General features: G+C 48.7%; 1 protein-coding gene across 1 annotated transcript; it reads left to right on the top strand.

The window, feature by feature from the left end:
• Positions 1-9,217, top strand: PIGR (polymeric immunoglobulin receptor). The gene is made up of 10 exons (XM_036273433.1): positions 1-43; positions 723-1,064; positions 1,598-2,257; positions 4,137-4,472; positions 5,268-5,591; positions 6,501-6,675; positions 7,067-7,188; positions 7,812-7,943; positions 8,057-8,115; positions 9,122-9,217. The coding sequence occupies exons 1-10, from the start codon at positions 1-3 to the stop codon at positions 9,215-9,217; spliced, it is 2,289 nt and encodes a 762-aa protein (XP_036129326.1).
• The last annotated feature ends 7,397 nt before the right edge of the window (positions 9,218-16,614 follow it).

Here is a 16,614-nt window from a genome sequence, read left to right as displayed (position 1 = left end):
ATGATGCTCTTCTCCCTTGCCGGCCTGCTGGCCGTCCTACCAGGTGCGTCTGCCCAGTCCCAGCCCACTCCCTGCGGGAGCCAGTTCCTGGGGACACTGGGATCAGGCCATCCCCAGGGATGCCCCTCTCAGAAGGCACACTCCCTCGAGGAGGGATCTCACAGGTGGTGTGGAAAGGCCACATCTGAAAATAGATTTCGGATCAGGAACAAGAACAGCTGTTCCTTGTTTCAAGACCAGGGGTCTGCTCTTCACTGGGAATTAGAAGAAGACCTTGACCTTAAACAAACATCTCTAGGAGTTACACTAGGGCTTGGGGGAAATGATGTATCCTTCCTGATTCTCAATATTTTTATCTGGAAAAAAAGAAAATGGTCTACAAAGTGTTTTTAGAAAATAACAGACAGCAAATGCACAAGTGAAACACCCTACAAAAGTGTTTTCTTGGTTTTGTTTTAAATAACCGAGGGATTTCATTATATAAGTTTGCATTCCATTGTCCTTCACATGGTTGTCATTTGTAAATTACAATTAGAATTTAATAATGATTAATCAATTCCTTTACCCAACAGCAGCAATTGACTAGCTATAGGACATGTAAATAATCCACAGAAGGCCCGTGTGTTAGGTGGAAATTCACCTCCTCCAGGTAGGCTCTTGGAATCCTCCCAGCGGCTTTACCTCCCACGGCCTCAGAAAGCCTCTATTCTCTGTCTCCACAGTGGTCTCCATGAAGAGCCCCATCTTCGGACCCCAGGAGGTGAGCAGAGTGGAAGGCAGCTCAGTGTCCATCACATGCTACTACCCAGACACCTCCGTTAACCGACACTCCCGAAAGTACTGGTGCAAGCAGGGAGCCAAGGGCCGTTGCACAACCCTCATCTCAGACAGCTACATCTCCAAGGACTATGAGGGCAGAGCCAACATCACCAGCGACCCAAAGAGCAACAAGTTTGTGGTTCGCATTGACCGTCTCACCCAGAATGACTCTGGGCGCTACAAGTGTGGTTTGGGCCTTGTTAACCAAGGCCTGTTCTTTGACGTGAGCCTGGAGGTCATCCCAGGTGAGGACCCTTGGGCTTCTGTGGGAGAGTGAGAGGAATCATCGCAGGTGCCATGGGAGGTCTTGAAGAAGAAGGTCCTGAGGGGGAAAGGTATCTCAGCATGAAGTGGGAAAGGCAAGGATCTTTCAAAACAGAACATGAAAATGAGACAGATGGCACCTTCTTGGGGGTGGTGGATGGACCTTTCTAGGTCTTCAGGGCCTATTACATTTTAGGGTTTGCCTGAGGCCCTAGCTTCGAAGAGCATCAGGGGGACAACGTCTCTCTTTGTGTTTAGTGCAGGAGGGACAGGAGGTCTATGAGCTGAGAGACATAGAAAAGGCAGGCAGAGCCCTGGCTGGTTTTGCTCAGTGGTTAGAGCTTTGGCCTGTGAAACAAGGAGTCTCGGGTTCGACTCCAGTCAAGGGCATGTACCTCTGTTGAGATTCGGTCCCCGGTCTCTCTCACATTAATGACCCTCACTGGGAATACTGAATAGTCCTATGTCTCAAGAAAATGAAATCAAAACTAGCCTCCCACCCCTCTTCCTGCAGGTCCTGGGCTCCAAAGTGGCACTCAGTTCTATATAGCAGAGCAGGGCAGAACAGTGACCATCAACTGCCCTTTCACGTCTGAGAATGCCATGGAGAAGAAGTCCGTGTGCAAGAAGATAGGCGAGTCCTGTGTCCTAGTCATCGACTCCAGTGGGTATGTGAGCCCCAACTACTTCCACAGAGCTCACCTCACTATTCAGGATACCAGCCAACTAGCATTCATCTTTATCATCAACCGACTCCAGCTCAGTGATACCGGGATATATGTCTGCCAGGCTGGGGATGATACTAGAGGTGACCAAAGCAATGTTAAACTCCAGGTGATGAAGCCTGAGCCTAAGCTGCTTTATGGAGACCTGAGGGGCTCAGTGTCCATTGACTGTACCCTGGACCCTGAGGTGGAACATCAAGCTAAAGTTCTGTATCTGTGCCGGGTGAGCAATGGGAACGACTGTGAAATGATCATCAACACCCAGGGGCAGAGGGCTCAGGCCTTTGAGGGGAGGATCCTGATTGTTGCCAAGGTTCAGGGCTCCTTCAGTGTGCATATCAATGGCCTGAGGAAAGAAGACGCAGGGAGCTACATGTGTGGAGCCCACTCTGATGGTGAGCCTCAGGGAGGCTGGCCCATGCAAGCTTGGCAACTCTTCGTCAATGAAGGTGAGACTTGAGAGGGGAAGAGGGAAGAAGGGGGGCCATCAGGCAGGTGAGAGCCTAGCTCTCTCCTTGTGAGTCTATTTAATATTCATCAGTCAGTCAACACTATTTGCTCATGGACAAGCCCTGAATGGGACGCTACGTGGGCAGCTGTCCAGGACAGCTAGAAAACACTGCCTCTGTTATCTTCATTCTTCTCTGTCATCATCTTGATGGCTGACCCTGGTTAATAGAAATGATGAGAGTGAAGTTCCTGATGGAAGCAAGACTTGTAGATCGTCTGGGTTTCAGAGAGCCACGGTGAGCACGTAGCATGGAGTCCCAGAGCCATGGCAGGGATTGCAAGGGCCCTCTGGCCTTTCTCCCTGACAGAATGGCTCCCCGTGCCTTACACTCAGATGGGTGAAACGGTGGCTTGTCCAGCTCTCAAAGCTCCCCTAGGAAGGCAACGCCCCGACTCTAAATGTTCCTGTCCGACATCTCTTACAGTTCATTGCTATTCATGCGATCTGGTTTCCTTAGCTCTACTTTGGCAAGGCATCAAGGTGGTGAAATACTTAAACCCCGGCTCCTTCTCACCCTGGAGCACTCTGCATGGAGTTACCCTCATCAGAAACGAGAAACCAGTACTTACAGTTCAACAGTACTGTCCACGTGACTTATATGGGGCTCACATTTCCTGGGCATCATTTCACTGTCCAGCTTGGGGTGCTTAGCTTGGGGTGCTTACCACATTCCTCAGCAACTTCATTCTGCCAGGGTTCTCATCGAACCTCTGCATGAACTTTTTTTTTTTAATTAATTTTAGAGAGAGAGAAAGGGAGAGGGAGAGAGAGAGATAGAAACATCAATGAGAGAGAACATTGACTGGCCGCCTCCTGCATGCCTCACGCTGGGGATCGGGCCCACAACCTGGGCATGTGCCCTGACCAGGAATTGAACCGGCGACCTCTTGGTTCATGGGTCAATGCTCAACCAGTGAGCCACACCAGCCAGGCTCAGCATGAGCTTCTTGGGGAAGGGCCATCCTTCTCTTTGAGAGGGTCCTTAACAATTAAGCTTATTTGTGTGGCATAATTTATATATATATATATATATATATATATATATATATATATATATATATATATATATATTGGTTTTGGGTTTTATTTTAGAATTTATAAAAATCCAGTGTCATCCATATTCATGAGCCTTTACACATATTTGCATAAAATCTCCAAATTCCAAAGTTAAGGCCAAAAAATGGAAGGTGATACTGTTCCAAATATGTACAGTTTTTTTTTTTAATTTGGAGAAAATTCATCAGGCAGCTAATAAACAGACAAAAACTTATATAGAGGGAGATTTTGCAAGAAGCCAAAGAGAGGACCTGATAGTCTGTCCTTAAATCCTTTTGTATCTCAACCAGCTGGTGTGGCTCAGTGGATTGGGCATCATCCCACGGACTGAGAGGTCCTGGTTCGATTCCTGATCATGGCACATGCCTGGGTTTGGAGCTTGATCCCCAGTAGGGGGCGTGCAGGAGGCAGCTGATTTATGGATATATGTGGATGTTTCTCTCTCTCTCTGTTCTTTCAACTCTCTCTAAAAAATAATCAATAAAAATATATATTTTTTAAAAATAAAAAATAAATTTCTTCCAGTCTCTGCTCAGAATAAGATGAAGGAAGGGAACCAGATGTCCTGTCTAGTGGTGAAGATTACGGGATCTGGTTGGGTGGTTCCAGTGACAGGCTCTGTGACATTAGGAAAGTCTCTCTCATTTTCTGAGGAGGAAGAGGTGATTTGTGGGAGTCTTACTCCCCACCCTGGCTGAGACCAGGGAGGGAGCCTGCTCAGACCATGTTCCATTCTTCCACCCCCATCTCTGTCCTTCCAGAGACGACGATTCCCCGTAGTCCGTCTGTGGTGAAAGGTGTGGTAGGAGGCTCTGTGGCTGTGCCCTGCCCCTACAACCCTAAGGACAAAACCATCTCGAAGTACTGGTGTCGCTGGAATGAGCAGAATAGCTGCCCACAGCTGGTGAGCAGCAATGGGCTTGTTAAGGGGCAGGAAGCAGTCTACGAAGGCAGGCTCACCCTGCACGAAGAGCCAGGCAATGGCACCTACACAGTCATACTCAACCAGCTCACCACCCAGGATGCTGGCTTCTACTGGTGTCTGACCGGCGGTGATATTCACTGGTGGTTCACAGTGGAGCTCCAGATCGTCGAAGGTAAGCCCTGCTCAGGTGGCTCAGTTGACTGGAGCATCAGCCCATGGACCAAAATGTGGCAGGTTTGATTCCTGGTCAGGGCACATACCCAGGTTGCAGAGTCAATCCCTGGTTAGGGCGTGTACAGGAGGCAAAGAACTGACGTTTCTCTCTTACATCAATGTTTCTCTCTCTCTCTCTCTCTCTCTCTCTCTCTCCTTCCTCTCTCTCTATAAAACCAATAGAAAAACATATCTTCTATGATATGTGAGGGTTTAAAAAAAATAAATAAAAGAGCTGAACTGGGGCAAGAGGGAAGGGAGACAGCCCAGGACACCTCCAGTCAGCAGCAGCATCACCCCCCAACTCTTCTTCCTTCTACTGCACACACTGCCATGCTTCTGGGACAGACCTCAGAAAGAGTCCTCCTGGGAAGGGGTCATACTTTCATACCTGCAACAAGTACCCTTCCCTGCACTCAGCTCCACTCTTCAGACTACCACACTTAGCACGTCCTATCTGAGGCGGAACACAGCTCTTTGCACTGAGCCCAGAAAACAAGAGCAAGGAAAGCAAACCGAAGCCGGTGTGCAAGGTTCTATGTTCTGTGACAGACTGACTTGGAGTGGCCGTGCACAATGCTGATCACATGGGTGCCTTAGTACATTTCTTATGTATTCAATATAATGGGGTCGTTTATAATGCTGTCCAAAAGAGGAAATGAGCTGTGGACCAAGGTCCCCACCACAGTCATTTCCCCGCAGCATCGTCACCAGTGCCAACTTCTATGCCTATTTCCTTCCCTCTCTGCTCCAGGAGAGCCAGACCTCAAGGTGCCCCAGAAAGCCACTGCTTGGGAGGGACAGACTCTCACAGTGCCCTGCCACTCGCCGTGCAAATACTTCTCCTACGAGAAATACTGGTGTAAGTGGAGCAACCAAGGTTGCAAGGCCCTGCCCAGCCAAGACCAGGGCTCCAGGCAGGCCTCCGTGAACTGTGACCAGAACAACCAGCTCACCGAACTGGTCCTGAACAAAGTCACCACGCGCGACGAGGGCTGGTACTGGTGCGGGGTGAAGGAGGGCCCCCGATTCGGAGAGACCGCGGCTGTCTACGTGGAGGTCAACAGGAAGGCGAAGGGTGAGTCTCCAAGGCAAGGCCTGCTCCCCCTGGACCCCAGAGAAAGGCTCCTGCCTGACAGTTCCTCCATCAGGGTGGGGGTAGGGGGCCAGGTTTGGCTCTAAGAGGCCGGAGCAGGGAAGATTTAGCCCCCACCTGGTCTCCGCCCTCCGGAAAGGGCGTCCCAAATAAACACACAAACTCAGAAAAAAATAGCAGGTTTGCCATTTAACCTCAGCTTCAAGACAAGTCCCATAGTCGCCTCTTTAGACCATTTGAAAACCTTTCTCTATGTAGAGATCTTCCTTTTTATAGAGAAAGTTCCAAGTCACTGTCATATGCAGTACACTCTGTCAAAGCCTGCTCTCCAAAGATAGCCAGATACCTTCTCCTACGAGGTCTCATAAAGAAAGTTAGGGCAACCTCTTCTAGTAAGTTTGCATTTTACACTTCTTTTTTAAATGTCACATGAAGTATTTTATCCCTAATGAAGGTCTTTTCGGTCCCTCTAGATAGGCAAGTGTGTCTGGGTCCTGCTGGTCGGCTTTGCGGAGGAACCCAATGCCAAGCTACCACCAGGGGGCAGCACTATCGCACCCTACAGTCAGGAGGTTTGGGGCAGGGTTTTAAAGTTGTGAAAACTCCCCGTCCCCAAATGATAGGTTGGTCAGCCTTTACACACAATTGGATCTATGATATGGAGCCTAAGAATAAAATTTGTATTAATGGGACAGAGGTCATATGTGACCAGAGAGAGGAGACCATCACTCCTGTTTTTAGTGCCATCCAGGACCCTACCCTAACAGCTTTGAAATCTCACTCTGCCCCTGTGAGTCATAATCAAGTCCCACTCCTGAGACTTCCTAACCTCAGGAGTGAAAACGTAAAGAAGGAGCCATCCATCATTCAGCCCCACTCCACTCTCTCCAGGGTCCCAGGATGTCAGCCGAGGGAATGCGGCTCCTGGTGAGGCGGTGGTAGAGCCGAGTGTCCGGAAGATCCCGAGCAAAGTTGTTCCGGATCCCAGCCTTTTTGCAGAGGACAGAGCAGCGAAGGCTAGTGAAGACGAAGCTGACAAGAGCAAGGCGCCTGCAGACTCCAGCAGGTGAGGAAGGATTCAGGGCTCCCCACTCAGAGAACAAGGACCTGAGGCTGGGCCACCAGGTCTGAGCAGGAGAGCCTGCCAGCTTCCTGGTAGGGGGGCAGCCCTCACTGCGTCTGCTGGTGCTCAGGAGAGGCTGGGGGTGCCCTCAGCCCTTCTCCTGTGGCTGGGGCAGGGTTAACCGTCCAGGTCAGTTTCCCAGGTCTGGGATGCAGAGAAGGCCCAGCCTTAGCCTATGTCATGTCTGGGAAGGTTTCTCGGAAAAATGGAGATAGAGGGTTCTATCAGGAGGAGGGACTGGATTAACCTGGAAGGAAGAACTAGCCAAAGCCAGCACATTGTGGGACGCCCAGGTTTCCTCTTCAGTGACTCACTCACTCACTCTTTCTTGCAGCTCTGCAGGACAAGGAAGGAGCTCCACCGTGCTGGTCTCCACCCTGGTGCCCCTGGCCCTGGTGCTGGCACTGGGGGCTATGGCGGTGGCGGTGGTTAGAGCCCGGCACCGGAGGAACGTTGGTGAGCCCTGGGATGCTCACTGCTCCCCCACCTCCAGCCCCTTGTCGGGAGGCGGGTTTGCCATGGTCCCTGCTCTTTCATAAGCTCAAGAAAGGGTTCTGGGAAGCAGGGCCGAGAAAGATAAACCCACAGGTATCAAAACTGACATTAAGTGCTGCTGTCCAAACGATGTCTCTGGAAGTCCATCCCGATTGTTCAGGTCTCAGTTCAGAGACAGGGCAGCCAAAGAGGAGAGCGGGCGCTGAGGAACCACACGTCCAGCCTAGTTTGAGAACTAATCGGATGCGTGACTTTGGGTGTCACCATTTCATGCCTCATAGCTCAAGATAGGGCTCATAATTCTACCTCAAAGGGCTGAAGAGAGGACAAAACAAGGTTCTACTCATTGAAAGGTCACAGAGTGACAAACAGGGATTGTCGAGCGTTGGTTGTTCATGGAAAGGGACTGGGAAGGAGACTCAGAACATTGCCAGTCTGCTTTGGGTCATAGTCAAAGATGAGCAACCAGAGACCCTGCCCCCGACCCCCAGCTTCCCATGGGCTCCCTCTGAAAGAAGCAGCATGTCCTGCTCCCGTCTGTCCCCAGCCCCATCCCTACACCAACTCTTTTTTCTCCCCAACAGACCGGGTTTCAATAGGAAGCTACAGGACAGACATTAGCATGTCGGATTTTGAGAACTCCAGGGATTTTGGAGCCAATGACAACATGGGAGCCTCCCCGGTCACTCAGGAGACATCTCTTGGAGGAAAAGATGGTACGTCCCTCACTCAAGAGGATACCTGACCCCCAGAAGAATTAGAGCCGACTCTGTGTCAGGTGGGAATATGAGGCTAGTGAGGGCTAATTCACCCCCTTCTTTTCACACAGAGTTCATGACCACCACCGAGGACACTGTGGAGACTGAAGAGCCCAAGAAGGCCAAGAGGGTAAGGGTGAGAAGGGAGAAGGACACCTCCCTTGGGTGACAAGGAAATATGACATGAGGGACTGCAGTTGGACATCAGGAAAAACGACCTCAAAGTGGGGCTGATGTCAGAGCAGGGGAGGTGGTGTCAGCAGTGTTCGGGAGAAAGGAGGGTGAGATGTATGTTACTGGCGTGGCGTTGATTGGCAGGGCAGAGGTAGGAGGTGGACTACAAACGTGCAGGAGGGAGACAAGTGCACGGAAGATTCGGCCATAGGGTGGGAAGGTCAAATATCCTAGGCAGGTGATTAGGTGGCTGGTCCTCCTGGGCTGCAGGGCCCAGGGACTTCACGTCACCCTTTGAGAGTTTGCTCAGGACCAGCTTTTTGCCTGAGACGGAAAGACACTTGCTGGTGATGGGCAATTTGGTAGATAGTAGATGTCCCTCCCCACCCCAACCAAGTGTTCCTTCACTTGAAATCTTATCAGGTGACTCCTGCCTTTGGGTCACCTATCACCCTCCCTGCATGCCTCTGTAATCCCAAGGGGATGTATTGATCAGATCTACTCCCCCTCACAGAAGCAGACCCCAGCATTTGGAACAGTTAGGGGAATGAGCCAGTTCTGGAGACAGCCTTCCTCTCGAGCCTTGTGTTGGGTCTCTGGGCTGGTGGACAAAGAATAGCCTGAAGCCCTGTGGCCGACACCAGCCTAGGGCCCTTGCCTTTGTGAACTGTGTGGGCAGAGCTTCCGGGGACAGGCCCAAGCAACAGAGGGTTCCACTCCACGTGTCGGAAGGAGGTAGTGAGACAGAGGGAAATATTTTTAGAAGCTGCAACTTTCCGTTTCTCAAAATTAGTCCCTCTTGGTAAATATGGGGGCTGGAATCAGAACAGCCTGGTCAACACAGGCCTGGGTTGCCGGGGCCACGAGGATGGAGTTAGGATACTTAGTGTATCCTCTCCTTCCGACCCCCACCCACTGAGCCAACCCTGTAAACACTGACCCCTCTCCCGTTGCCCTTACAGTCCTCCAAGGAGGAAGCTGACATGGCCCACACTGCCTTCCTGCTCCAGGCCAACAGCATGGTGACCGACGTCCAGGAGGGCCCCAGCGAAGCCTAGGCAGAGCGCCAGATGCCGCCTCCTTCCACCCTTGACAATCACCTTCAGAATCCTGTTGATTCTTAGGGCTCTCAGCTTCAGGGGCTTTCCTGCCTGCACCCACACCCTACCTGGGCTTTTCCTACCTGTCCTCAGAGAGCATGCTAGTCCCTCCCCAGCGGCATCCCAGCCTGGCCTCATTGTTCCTGGGAGGGGTGAGGTGATGTGAGGAGTTCCCACCTGAGGGAACTTATTTCTGAGACAACTAAGGTGTGGAAGGAGAATGGAATTTTTAGAGAGGCCTCATTGGAAAGAAGAGCTCAGGATGGGTGGGAGATCATTTTAGAGGGGACGGGCATTCGGGGCTTCTCTGCACCCTTATTATGGGATGTCAATGGGATTTTCCTCTTCACTCCATCACTCCATCTCTCATCCTCTCCCTCCCATCTGTCCTGCCTTTTTCTTTCCTTCATTGAAAATACATATATGAGCCCTGACCAGGTAGCTCAGTTGCTTAGAGTGTTATCCTGATACAGCAAGGTTTGATCTCCTGTCAGGGTGCATACAGGAAGCAACCAATAAATGCATAAAGAACTGGAACTGTGAATCAATGTTTTTTTCTCTCTCAAGTCAATAAATAAATAAAAAGAGAAAAGAAAATACTTCTAGGAATCCTCACCAGAACTCAGGCGTTCTGCTAGACACATGAACAGGGAGACCGCACACCCAGGCTGCAGCCTTTCTGTAAGCACCACTGAGTCCTTGGCAGCCACAGCTCCTCTGTGTATTATACTCACTATGACCTGACGTCCTCATCAGGTCATAGTGAGTACTCACCTCTCTGCCCATATTGGGAGGAATCATAAAAGGTCTGGAGTCCTAAGGCCTTAGGGATCATGCAACATGGACATACCTACAACAAATCTTAAATGCACATTCTTAACATTTTACAGGTGAGACAATTGAGGTCCTGAGAGGTGAAGAGGTGTGCTCAGGGGCACCAAGTGAGATACACTAGATTTGGCGTCTCCTGTTTTCTTAGCCAGGGATCGCTCTACAAGAGCCCTGCTCTCCTGGTGTAAACAGAGTTCTAGAACAAGGAGGAAGAGGAAGAGGAAGAGGAGGAGGAAGACAAAACTGAAAAGGGAAGCTGGACTTTCACAGGCCACACCTCAGGGAAGACAACCGTTTTCCTTTCTGTCACTCACTTGGACCTAAGAGGATAAGAGAATGGTCAAAAAATCATAACTCCTGTTTTTAAAAAATATGTTTTTATTGAAGTTTGTAGAGAGAGAAGAAAGGAAAGGGAAAGAGAGAGAGATGTTTATGTGAGACAGAAACACCAATTGACTGCCTCTTGCACACCCCCTATCCTGGGGATCGAGCCTGCAACTCAAGCATGTGCCCTGAACAGTAATCAAACCCATAACATTTTGGTGCATGGGACAATGCTCAATCAACTAAGCCACACTGGCCAGGGCCATAACCCCTGTATTTGAAGAGTTCTGAGTGGAAGGGAAGAGGAGGGAATTTGATGGTGCAAAGGAGGGGCTGATCTCCAAAGAGCTAAGGTTTAGGTCTTTTTCCCTCTAAGCTCTGTACCTCAGCCAGCTGGCGCTTGCTAACAAATCAAGAATGTGATTTAATTAATAATTAAAGACCATGATTGCCACCAAAGAGGCTCTGACTTTGTCCCCCCAAACCTTCTATTTCCCAGACAACCCTTTTAGAGCAATTTGCTTGGGTCCCACTTTCAGGCAACCCAAGACATGCATCTACACCAAAGCGTCTTCCATTGCCAACACTGGGCTGAGAAAGACTATGAAGGACAAAGATTATCTTCAGTAACAGAATAACTTGGTGTCTACACCAATGGTCCAGACTCCAAAGCTCTGTGTTATAGAACATAATTAAGACTGTTTATAATGGAATAAACTGAAAGCAGGTGTAACCAGTGCTTCCCTTAGGCATTGAAAAGAAATCTTTGTGAAGCATCCATAGAATACTTGACCTTGAATTTCATACCTTTCTGGGGTATTCTCCAAGATCAAGAAGTTGTCATCAAAAGTCAAGAATCCAAATGAGTGAATTCCCTCCATGGGAATATCACCTAGAAGCTATTTAAAAGATAACTTGGGTTTTTAGAATAGTTGATTCAAAGTATCTTGGGGGACAGTGATTAGATAAAAGACCCCATTGTCTACTAAGGCCGTTCCTAGGTTCTGGTACTGAAACTAGTCTTATCCTATAAGCCCCTACCCCACCCAGACTCTTCCTCAGGGCTTCCGTGTATGGAGATCTTTCTCTGGGAGAGAGTTCTTCCCAGCCTTCTATAAAGCCTGAGGTAGGGCAGAACCTTTGCTTCTATCCGGGCCTTGAACATATGCTTCTGATGCCACATGCTTCCTAAGCCTACCCTTGACAGGACTCAGCCATCAGTCCTCCTCAGTCTCCCCTCCAGCCCCACCCACCACAGTGCCCAATCCTGAGTCTTGGGCTCCTCCCTGGCCAGGAGAGGTGATGGTCAGGAATATTTCCCTGTTCTCTAGCTTCTCCTGGAATGAAAACAAATCATTCCAAGAGCACCAAAACTACAGGGTGTGTCAAAACCTATCAGTTTTACCTTTGGGAAGCTGCTCTCTGACTCACCAAAGGTTCATGCCTGGGGAAGAGGATTAAGTGAAGCTTCCTTATTAATGCCAATTACCTGCAAGCCAATCCTGAACTCCTGCAGCCTATCTCAGTCCCTAGAATCAAGTCAAGAAACGTGACTAAAGCTGCAGACGATCTTATAGTATTGACTGCTATCATCCATAGGTGATAGCTAGTATAACAGTGTTCTTCCCAAAGTCCACCTGCTTCTTATGCAGCATGCTGGACAGAGAAGCCCTTCTTTGAAGAAGGAAACTGGTCTATAGCCAACATGGAATACTAATAAATTAAAGTCACTTTCTGGGGGGGAGTGTGTTAAGTTCCTCAGTCTGCTGTAACAAAAACCACAAACAGGGTGGCTTAAAACAACAGTAATGTATTCTCTCATGTTCAGGAGGCTAGAAGTGTAAAATTAGGGTATCGGCGAAAATGGCTTCTTCTGGAAGCTCGAAGGGAGCATCTGTTCATGTTTCTCTCCTAGTTTTTGGTGGTTGCGAGTTATCCTTGGCATCCCTTGGCTTACAGATACATCACTCCAATCTTTGCCTCCATCACCACATGGCCTTCTCCCAGCGTGTCTCTCTGTGTCTTCACGTGACTTTTGTATAAGGACACCAGTCATTGGATTTAAGGCCCACTCTCATCTGGTTTGACCTCACCTGCAAAGTTCCTGTTTCTAAATAAGGTGATATTCTGAGGTTCTGGGTGGACATGATATTGAAGGGACACTATTCAGCTCAGTACAAGGGAGTAACAAATCGACTCTGGGGTTGATGATGATAAATCAATTAGCAATGATCAGTTTCCAGCAACCATTCAGGGATCTACTTAAATATTTCTGATGACAAAACAATCTTCCTCAAGTTCTTGAATTATCTCGATTTTTTTTTTTCATTTAAAAAATCCATTATGTAATAATGACTATGCATTACTAAGGCCCAATTACCACCGAGAATCTGTTTGTAGTAATAGCTGATTTTGGTTTGACAAGCAAATATATATTTGTCCGAGATGTTCCCAAGACCCGGGACAGCATCTCCTACGGACAGTGGACAACAGAGGGGAGTCAAATGTTGTGACATGGTCTGTGAAGCTGATCCTCAATGAAGAAGAACAATGTAGAGTTGCCCCTCCCCCACCTTCAAACTTCTTCTGAAATAATGAGCTTTACTAGGAAGTCTGTACAGTAGAAATAATAAAAGATCATCTCAGAAAGACTACATATCTAAGTAGATAGGAGGCATACCGAGAGAAGATGTAAGACTGAGACCAGTGATTCCCACCTGGCCAGAGAGGTGAGGCAGGAAGGGAAGGAAGATGGTCAAGCTATATGACTCTAGAACTACAAGCTTGGCAAGTCTATCCTAAGGCTGATGAAGAAATGGGTGGCCAATCCACCCTCACTAGAGCCAAAAGTCTTTGTTTAAGTGTGTGAAGGTGAGCCCTGGCCAGTTTGGCTCAGAGGTTGGAGCGTCGGTCTGCAGACTGAGAGGTCACAGGTTCAATTCCTGGTCAAGAATACATACCTGGGTTGTAGGTTTGATTCCCGGCCCCAGTGCAGGCGTCATGTGGCAGGCAATCAATCGATGTGTCTCTCTCACATTGGTATTTCTCTCTGTCTCTCCCTCTCTCCTTTCCACTCTGTCTGGAAAGCAATGGAAAAATATCCTCAGGTGAGGATTAAAAAGTAAATAAATAAATAAATAAATAAATAAATAAATAAATAAATATGTGAAGGTGAATGTTCTAAACTTCAGGTTTTTGCTGGTAAGTCACATTAAAATTCATCCAAAATTTTCACCTATTTGTGTTCTGATTTTAGAATGCTAACAGGAATGCGACCATGTTCAGAAGAGAAATCTTTCTTACCAAAACTCTACCATTTCTTGTAGCAGAGTCACAAGTAAGCTTTCTGTAAAGGTTAACCATTCCAAAGCCCAGGACCATTTCAATGGTCCAAAGACCATTCCAAAGTCAAGTTCTTGGAAAGAAGGGGCTGTTTCTGAGCCAGGTGCTTCTACCCGGGTGGGCTCTCTTGTGAGTCTAGTAGGCAGGGTGACTCTCTTTGGAAAGGGCAGTGTTGGGTCATGGAGAGGGCCCCTTGAGGATCTCAGCCCTCAGTCTGGAGAGACCCAGGAGATGGCCCTTGGAAACCTGGCCACATGGGAGGTCAAAGTAGGGTGAGGCAGCAACCAAGCAGAACCAATAACGGCAATCTCCACCTAATGACCGTGGCTAATCTCCACCGCTCTCACATTCTATTCTAGGCACCATACCAAGCCCTTTGCAATGCTGACCTCATGTAATCCTCACCAAAACCTTATGAGGAATAGTCTTCTTATCCCATCTGTAACACAGGGAGGATAATGAAATCTAAGTTACTACAGAGATTAAATTTACCTACAGGATTTAGAACACTTCCCATCAGGCTCTGAATTTTTTCTTCAGGTTCATCCCTTCTGATTAATCATCATTCTTAGAGGATGTTCGGCCATTGAGGTCCCCTCCATCAGTGTGCTTCAGCTTATCAGATCGTCTCCTGGGGTAGGAGCACCAGGGCAATACAACAGCCCTTGAGTCAGGAAGGAGACAAATTAGCAAGAAAGAAAAGAAGGATGGTAAACTTTCCCCACTTTGCAATTTAGCCAGGGGTCAGCCTTCCCTGGGGCCCAACCCCAAGACCCCGGGGCAGCATCTGGAGGCAAAGACTGGATGAGTCAAGATTTGGAAGTGTTGACCCCCAAGACTCCAAACATTCACTTCCTGCCCAGAAGTTCCTCAGACCCCAAATTTTTGCTCTTAAGAACCTAATGTGATGTTTCTGAGGTTTTATTTGGGCCACACATGATGTGAAAATCTCTCCTAACCCTCATTCCACACATCCCCAGCACCTCTTGGCAGGTCCCAGCCACGGCCAGGCCAACCTCTCATCTTCATACACCACATGTCCTCCCACCACATATTCACAACCACACAACACACATTCACAGATTACATATTCACACATCATACAACACAACACATTCACTCAGCCACACATCACATATTCGCGCATCACACACCACACACACACATCATTATGCCACACGTCAAACATTCACACACTAACATCTTACACGTAACACATTCCCACTACACTCCTCACACTGTCGCACACAACACACATTTCACACACACATGTCACAGCTGCGTACCACTCATCTCTCACATGTCACACACTACACACTCACACACTCTCACGCCACAACACATTCATTCATTTGTTCTCTCTCCAGGGCAACGGCAGGCCTGGATCCCAGCAAAGGCCAGAGCCCAGCTGTGTGACAGCTATAGGGCACTGGGCAGAGCCCTTGAAGTTGGGGAGGCTGAGGAGACCCAAGACCTCTCACTCACTCTAACCAGAGCCCTGAGGCTGCCCACTGACACCTTGGCCCAGTGTGGTTGGAGGAAGCCATGAATACAGCTGCTGTAGGCCAGTGGAGACACAGATAGGGGTGGGCAAGACAGGCTGCCCACCCCCACACACTTCCTCTGCACCTGCTCTGAGCCTCACACTCAACTTCCACTGCAGATGTCATCATTTTGTGTTTTGAAAAGCTTGTGACAAATCTGGTGTGTGGGGGCCAGTGGGGAGCTATGTACACAGGACCACTGAGGAGCCTGGAGGCTCTGTTAGCCACAGCCTCCCAGAAGGATGTGAGAAGAGCCTGAGTCCTTCATGGGTACAGGAGGTAGCAGCACCTGGAGGTGTGGCCCTGGCAACCAACCTAGGATGCAACATCCAGACATGAAGCCTTAGAAATTCTCCAATAAGTGACAGCCCCACACATCTGCATATTACAGCACTTCCATGAGCATGGTTTCTGCTGGGCCTCATGAAAGCCATGCGAGGTAGGCAGGGCAGATACCATCTCTATTTATCAGTGGAAAACGGAGGCTTAAAGCTAAAAAGTGCCAAGGTAGAACCAAAACCCAGGGCTTCTGACTGGAACCCAAAGCACTTTCCATGATACCATGTGGCTGACGGCCTCAGTGTCTCTCTCCTCTCCATCAGTTACTGGACTGTGCCCTTGGACCCTTGAGGTCCTTATAGGGTGGTTATACCAGGTTGCTGTGACTTTAGGCAGAGTTCTCTGTGGCCTGTCACAGCCTCTCCTGGCATCGCCTCTGTGGTCACTGAACAGGGGCCAGAGCCAGCACCTTAGGGGAACCGTTAGGGAGAGAGATAGTTAGGTGGTTGGTTTGAGGTTAAGACTTCAGGAACAATGTTGTAGAAGGGAATGCCAGGGATCATCTAGTCCTACCTTCATTTCTAGATAAAGAAATCGAGGTTGAACATCCATAGTTAGTCTTCCCACATAGTAAGTTCTCAAATATTTATCAAATGAGTTCAAGGGCTACAACAAGCACCTCTGACTCAGGCCCAAACTTCTGTCCACACAGCCTTCCTCAGATGGAGAACAGTGGTGATGAGGCTCTTATTCTGAAGACAAGGGAGAAAGTCGAAGGACTCTGGCTAGGACATCAACAAACATACATAAAGCATGGGAGGCTCCTGCAAGAAAAAATGACCAAGACAAAGAAATCTCATGCCTTCTAGTTTCTAATAGTCTTTACGGTCTGCCTACAAACCCTTTGAACCCTGGTGACCCATTATCATTCAACACAACATGTTTTCTTAACTCCTGACTTCCGTTGTGGTTTGCTGATGTTATCTTTTTTGGACTAAGACTAGCAAGAAAAAACAAAGAGGGGCTGTCATTTCC

The sequence above is a fragment of the Molossus molossus genome, unplaced genomic scaffold, assembly GCF_014108415.1.
Source record: "Molossus molossus isolate mMolMol1 unplaced genomic scaffold, mMolMol1.p scaffold_m16_p_20, whole genome shotgun sequence".
Lineage (NCBI taxonomy): Eukaryota > Metazoa > Chordata > Mammalia > Chiroptera > Molossidae > Molossus > Molossus molossus.
The sequence above is the reverse complement of the archived record's forward strand: the minus strand, read 5'-3'. Positions and strand labels throughout refer to the sequence as shown.

Coding starts and splice junctions, on each gene's coding strand:
- PIGR (XM_036273433.1), top strand. CDS start 1: ATGATGCTCTTCTCCCTTGCCGGCCTGCTGGCCGTCCTACCAG. Junction 44..722: donor CCTGCTGGCCGTCCTACCAG/GTGCGTCTGCCC, acceptor CTGTCTCCACAG/TGGTCTCCATGAAGAGCCCC. Junction 7,189..7,811: donor CCGGCACCGGAGGAACGTTG/GTGAGCCCTGGG, acceptor TCTCCCCAACAG/ACCGGGTTTCAATAGGAAGC.